This window comes from Geotrypetes seraphini, chromosome 19, assembly GCF_902459505.1.
Source record: "Geotrypetes seraphini chromosome 19, aGeoSer1.1, whole genome shotgun sequence".
NCBI classification, from domain to species: Eukaryota; Metazoa; Chordata; class Amphibia; order Gymnophiona; family Dermophiidae; genus Geotrypetes; species Geotrypetes seraphini.
In genome coordinates this window covers 13,995,141-14,001,140 of record NC_047102.1, presented here as the reverse complement: position 1 = coordinate 14,001,140, position 6,000 = coordinate 13,995,141, and the positions used below count along the sequence as shown (strand labels likewise).

General features: G+C 45.4%; 1 protein-coding gene across 2 annotated transcripts in view; it reads left to right on the top strand.

Moving 5' to 3' along the window:
• The first annotated feature begins 1,641 nt into the window (after positions 1–1,641).
• MYBPC3 (myosin binding protein C3) overlaps positions 1,642–6,000 on the top strand; it is a 157,638-nt gene continuing 153,279 nt past the window's right edge. For both annotated transcript variants that reach the window (XM_033928594.1, XM_033928593.1), the window contains exon 1: positions 1,642–1,754. In XM_033928594.1, the coding sequence (XP_033784485.1) occupies positions 1,730–1,754 (25 nt within the window). In that variant the 5' untranslated portion in view covers positions 1,642–1,729. The remainder of the gene's footprint in view (positions 1,755–6,000) is intronic.

Sequence of the window (6,000 nt, the reverse complement as noted above, 5' to 3'; positions counted from 1 at the left end):
GCTGTCTGGACACTCAGACATGCCCACTAAAACAGTGGTCCCCACCCCTGTCCTGGAGGACCACCAGGCCAGTCTGGTTTTTGGGATAGCCCTAATGAATATGCATGAGAGAGATTTGCATATAATGGAGGTGTCAGGCATACAAATCTGCCCAATGCATAGTCATTAGGGCTATGCCAAAAACCCGACTGGTCTGGTGGTCCTCCAGGATGGAGGTGGGGGCTACTGCTCTAAGAGAGGACATGTCCGGAGAAATCTAGATTTCTGGTAACCCTAGGCACGTGGGATCTCTTAGAGAGAGGAGAGGAAGAGATAATGGCTACTGCGGATGGGCAGACTGGCTGGGCCATTTGGCCTTTATCTGCCATCATGTTACAATGTTTCTTTAATAGTTGTATGACATCACAAAGCAGCTGTAAAGAGTCTTAGCCTATAGGAAGAAGAGATGCAAATGTTAAGAGCCTTAGCCAATAAGAGGAGAGAGTGGATGCTGCGGATGGACAGACTGACCTTTATCAGCCATCATGTTACAATGTTTCTTTAATAGTTGTATGACATCACAAAGCAGCTGTAAAGAGTCTTAGCCTATAGGAAGAAGAGATGCAAATGTTAAGAGCCTTAGCCAATAAGAGGAGAGAGTGGATGCTGCAGATGGACAGACTGGCCTTTATCTGCCATCATGTTACAATGTTTCTCTAATAGTTGTATGACATCACAAAGCAGCTGTAAAGAGTCTTAGCCTATAGGAAGAAGAGATGCAAATGTTAAGAGCCTTAGCCAATAAGAGGAGAGAGTGGATGCTGCGGATGGACAGACTGGCCTTTATCTGCCATCATGTTACAATGTTTCTTTAATAGTTGTATGACATCACAAAGCAGCTGTAGAGAGTCTTAGCCTATAGGAAGAAGAGATGCAAATGTTAAGAGCCTTAGCCAATAAGAGGAGAGAGTGGATGCTGCGGATGGACAGACTGGCCTTTATCTGCCATCATGTTACAATGTTTCTCTAATAGTTGTATGACATCACAAAGCAGCTGTAAAGAGTCTTAGCCTATAGGAAGAAGAGATGTAAATGTTAAGAGCCTTGGCCAATAAGAGGAGATAGTGGATGCTGTGGATGGGCCATTTGGCCTTCATCTGCCGTCATGTTACAATGTTTATATAAAAAGCGCTGGTCCAGCAGCTCCTGAAGATGATGTTACCAAGATGCTTTCAGTGCGTCGTAGGTCTGGGTCCCATACTCTCAGCAACTGAGCTTAAGTGGACACAATCTCCCCATGCTCATCAGGCCTCCATTAAGCAGGTTTCCCCAACCCTCCTTGGCAGCAGGACCCACTAAACAGTGCCCTTGTTTGCCTATGTTATAAGACAGAGGGTGAAGAACTGGGAAGGGAATAGGCAGTGGGGGGACCAGAGATGGGAGAGAATGAACAGTTTGGAGGGGGGGACAGGGATTATTAGAGCAATCAAAGCTTGAAGAGGATGGAGTCTCGCAATACTATATTTATCCTGGATGATATATCTTGTCAAGTAAGCCTTTCAGTGATAAGGTTGTGGTGGTGACAGAGGGTGAGATGGAAGTGAGGGGGGTGGAGACTCTCTCTTTCCCCCTCTCTCTCTCTTTATATAAGGGCATCTCTATAAGCTGTTCTAGCTTCATTTCAGCTCAGTTGAGGGTTTGGTTTGAAGCATCCCTGGCAACTTTTTTTCCTTGAGGGGTGAGAACCAGGATGCCGGAGCCTGGAAAGAAAGCTGGTAAGGAGCTAAAGCAGGAAACCTACGAAAGAGGCGGAAAAGTAAGCGAGACAAGGAGAAGATTATGACAATTTAGGGGAGGATGAGAGTAGGAGAAAGATAACGTGGAAAGAAAGAGAAAGGAGGAGGGCAGAAAATGAGCAGGAAAGTGTTTCATGAAGCATCTGATCCTGACACATGTAGGGAATTGTTAATGTGGTAATTATCGTATTAGTAATGACCTGAGTGACTTATGTTCTAGTTAGCTCCTGGTTTGTTTGGGTTTTTTTTGTGGGTCCTTTTAATGGTTTGACCTGTCTTCAACGGTTTATTTACTCTGTATGTGTTCTTAATGGACTCTAGTCTATATTTTTAATGGTTCTCATTCAGGAAACTAGGCGAACTTAGCAAGCAAACAGAAAGAACGATTAAGATGCTTAAACAAACACCCGCTCCCCAGCAAAGTCCTTCAAATCATTCCTTTGTAGCTGGAGGTCAGCGAGTGCCCTCTAAAGCTTCTAGCCGCAAGCCTATCTTCTGCCAGGGAGGAGTTTCTAAGAAGGAATTTCAGGTATTTTAAGTGAACCCATTCCAGAACGCCTAGCGTCACGAGCAACCAGGCGGGCTCGAAACATCTGTGGCAAGATTTCCATTAAAAGCCATGGCAATAACTGCTAAAATCCTCGCCTCGCTGTATGGCAAACCAATGGCTACTTTAAATACCACAGTAACCGTCGAGCAACGCTGAAAAAAAAAAATGATGAGGCTAAGGGGAATGAGAGCATCGAAATGGATCACTGGGCTAGATTTTATTAAAGTGCCCTACTGGGTCAAATCTACTAGTGTCATTAACATGAATTATTAGTAAATAGTTTTATTGCATAAAATGGGACCCGAAGTAACAAATGCTTCTTAAACTATGTTAGAACACAGTAATTGGGTAGCGCAGTAGGTAAGTCTTAACCATGAGGCTGAATAGGCAAGCTAGGGTTATGAATCGGGCGAGAGGGGCACAGTGACCTGAGCACCCTGGGGTTGTGGGTTCAAACTAACGCTGCTCCTTGTGACCCTGGGCAAGTCACTTAATCCCCCCCCATTGCCCCAGGCACATTAGATAGATAGACAAGGAAACATGTTTGAGTACCTACATAAATTCATATAAACTGTTCTGAATAAATAAATAGTGTGTCAAGTTTCAGCCTCTGATAAGTAGAGCTGGTATTGTGACATCATAATGCCTCATTCCACCAATGCCTAAGAGCCAACCTCATCAGTGATGTCACAATGGCTTTCTTTTACTATATTTTTATTTCTAGAGTGGTGCAGTGGTTAAAGCTACAGCCTCAACACCCTGAGGTTGTGGGTTCAAATCCAAGCTGCTCCTTGTGACCCTGGGCAAGTCACTTAATCCCCCCATTGCCCCAGGTCCACTAGATAGATTGTGAGCCCACCAGGACAGACAGGGAAAAATGCTTGAGTACCTGAATAAATTCATGTAAACCGTTCTGAGCTCCCCTGGGAGAATAATATAGAAAACTGAATAAATAAATAGTGTGACAAGTTTCAGCCTCTGATAACCAGAGCTGCTATTGTGGCATCATAATGCCTCATTCCACCAATAAGAGCCAACCTCATCAGTGATGTCACAACAGCTCCATTGTCCTCTACTTGGCCCACTTTTGCTACGTTTTGGTTTCTAGGGTGGTGCAGTGATTAGAGCTACAGCCTCAGCACCCTAAGGTTGTGGGTTCAAACCCACGCTGCTCCCTGTGACCCTGAGCAAGTCACTTAATGTCCCCCCATTGCCCTGGGTACATTAGATAGATAGACAAGGAAACATGTTTAAGTACCTACATAAATTCATATAAACTGTTCTGAGCTTCCCTGGGAGAACAATATTGAAAACTGAATAAATAAATAGTGTGACAAGTTTCAGCCTCTGATAAGTAGAGCTGGTATTGTGACATCATAATGCCTTATTCCACCTCATCAGTGATGTCACAATGGCTCTCTTTTACTACATTTTTATTTCTAGAGTGGTGCAGTGGTTAAAGCTACAGCCTCAACACCCTGAGGTTGTGGGTTCAAATCCAAGCTGCTCCTTGTGACCCTGGGCAAGTCACTTAATCCCCCCATTGCCCCAGGTACACTAGATAGATTGTGAGCCCACCGGGACAGACAGGGAAAAATGCTTGAGTACCTGAATAAATTCATATAAACCGTTCTGAGCTCCCCTGGGAAAACGGTATAGAAAACTGAATCAATAAACAGTGTGACAAGTTTCAGCCTCTGATAACCAGAGCTGCTATTGTGGCATCATAATGCCTCATTCCACCAATAAGAGCCAACCTCATCGGTGATGTCACAATGGCTTCATTGTCCTCCACTTGGCTCACTTTTGCTACATTTTGGTTTCTAGGGTGGTGCAGCGATTAGAGCTACAGCCTCAGCACCCTAAGGTCGTGGGTTCAAACCCACGCTGCTCCCTGTGACCCTGAGCAAGTCACTTAATCTCCCCCCATTGCCCTGGGTACATTAGATAGATTGTGAGCCCACCAGGACAGACAGGGAAGAATTCATGTAAACTGTTCTGAACTTTCCTGGGAGAACCAGTATAGAAAAATAAATAAATAAAAGTGGATGAGGGACTGAGGTCATTCAACTTAGCTCTATGGTGTCAGGTCGAAACCGCGGAAGACAAAGGTGCGCGCCGACAACTGATCACAGCGCGGAGGCGCGCGCCAAAGAAAATAACTGTTTTTAGGGGCTCCAACGGGGGTGTGTGGGGGGGAACCCCCCCCCCACTTTACTTTATACAGATCGCGCCGCGTTGTGGGGGGTTGTAACCCCCCACATTTTACTGAAAACTTCACTTTTTCCCTAAAAACAGGGAAAACGTTAAGTGTACAGTATAATGAGGGGGGTTACAACCCCCCAAACCACCCACAACGCCGCCGCGATCTGTATTAAGTAAAGTGGGGGGGCTCCCCAACAAAAACCCCCGTCGGAGCCCCTAAAAACTGTCATTTTCTTCAGCGCACGCCTCCGTCTTGCGCTCAGTTGTCGGCGTGCACCTTTGTCTTCCGCGGTTTTGTCAATGAACCTAGCTCTATGTACCTAACTTTAGGAAAGTAATCAAAACATACCTCTTCACCTAATCCCTTACCTACTACCATATATTTAAAGAGAAATGTGTACTGGAACTAGACCCTCTATATATATCATACGAGGATAAACACGCGGAGGAGCATTTTCAAAGCATATGTCTAAGTCCAATTTGGACGTATGGTACTAGACGTCTAAAGTCAGCAGTAAGAAAATGTCTATTTTTGAAAGGCAAGTCGCCATTCATCTAGAAAGAATTTTTTATTTTTTTTAAATCCTCGATCTGGACGTCCAGGGCTTTGGGGTGCCCATCCCACCGGGACATCTATCTTTATATCACGTTTCTGACCAAAATTTCATCCAAGTCCCAAGCGCCCAGAACAAGACCATTTGGATATGGGAGGGGTCAGTCCTGTAATGGGACTGGCCACCCAGACATGGGGCACTGCTGTGAACTTCACATAAAGGGTGCCAGATAAACATCTCACCAGAACTCCCTTATCAGTTGTGGGGAGCCCCCCCAAAACCCATTATACCCACCTGTCTACAACACCAATTGCCCTTATGGCTGCAGGTGACACCTATATGGCAGTAGAAGTAGGGTTTGGAGTTGTTTTGGTGGGCTCAGGTTTATGTAGCGGTTAGCGTGGCTTATGGGACTTGCTACTCCTTTCTATGGTTCACTAGCCCACCCACCAGACACGTGTGTGCAGGCATTCCTATACCATCCATTTGTAGTCTGATCGTTGTGGGTGTGAGGGGGTCTGGGAGCACTGGGAGAGCGTGGGGGGTGTCTTATCTTGATGCATGCAGTGGTCATCTAGTCAGTTTGGACACCTTTGTGGCACTTAGACCCTTCTAAAACGGGTCTAGGCCCAAACGTCTAAGTTCCATCCAGGATGTGTTGAAAAATGTTTGATTATTGCTGCAAGACATCCATGTTTAACCCACCCTCGAGATGCCCAAAGTCTCCCTTAACACACCTCCACCACGTGGACATGCTCTGAACGTCCAGAGGCTGGAATACCTTGCTAGACGTATAGAAAGATGGTTTGGATTACTGGCACTTGGACATTTTGGCGATTGGGACGTCAAAGTGTTGATTTGGAATGCTTTTGGAACATCTAGGGTGTGAATACAAATCATCCCTGAGATTCTTCTT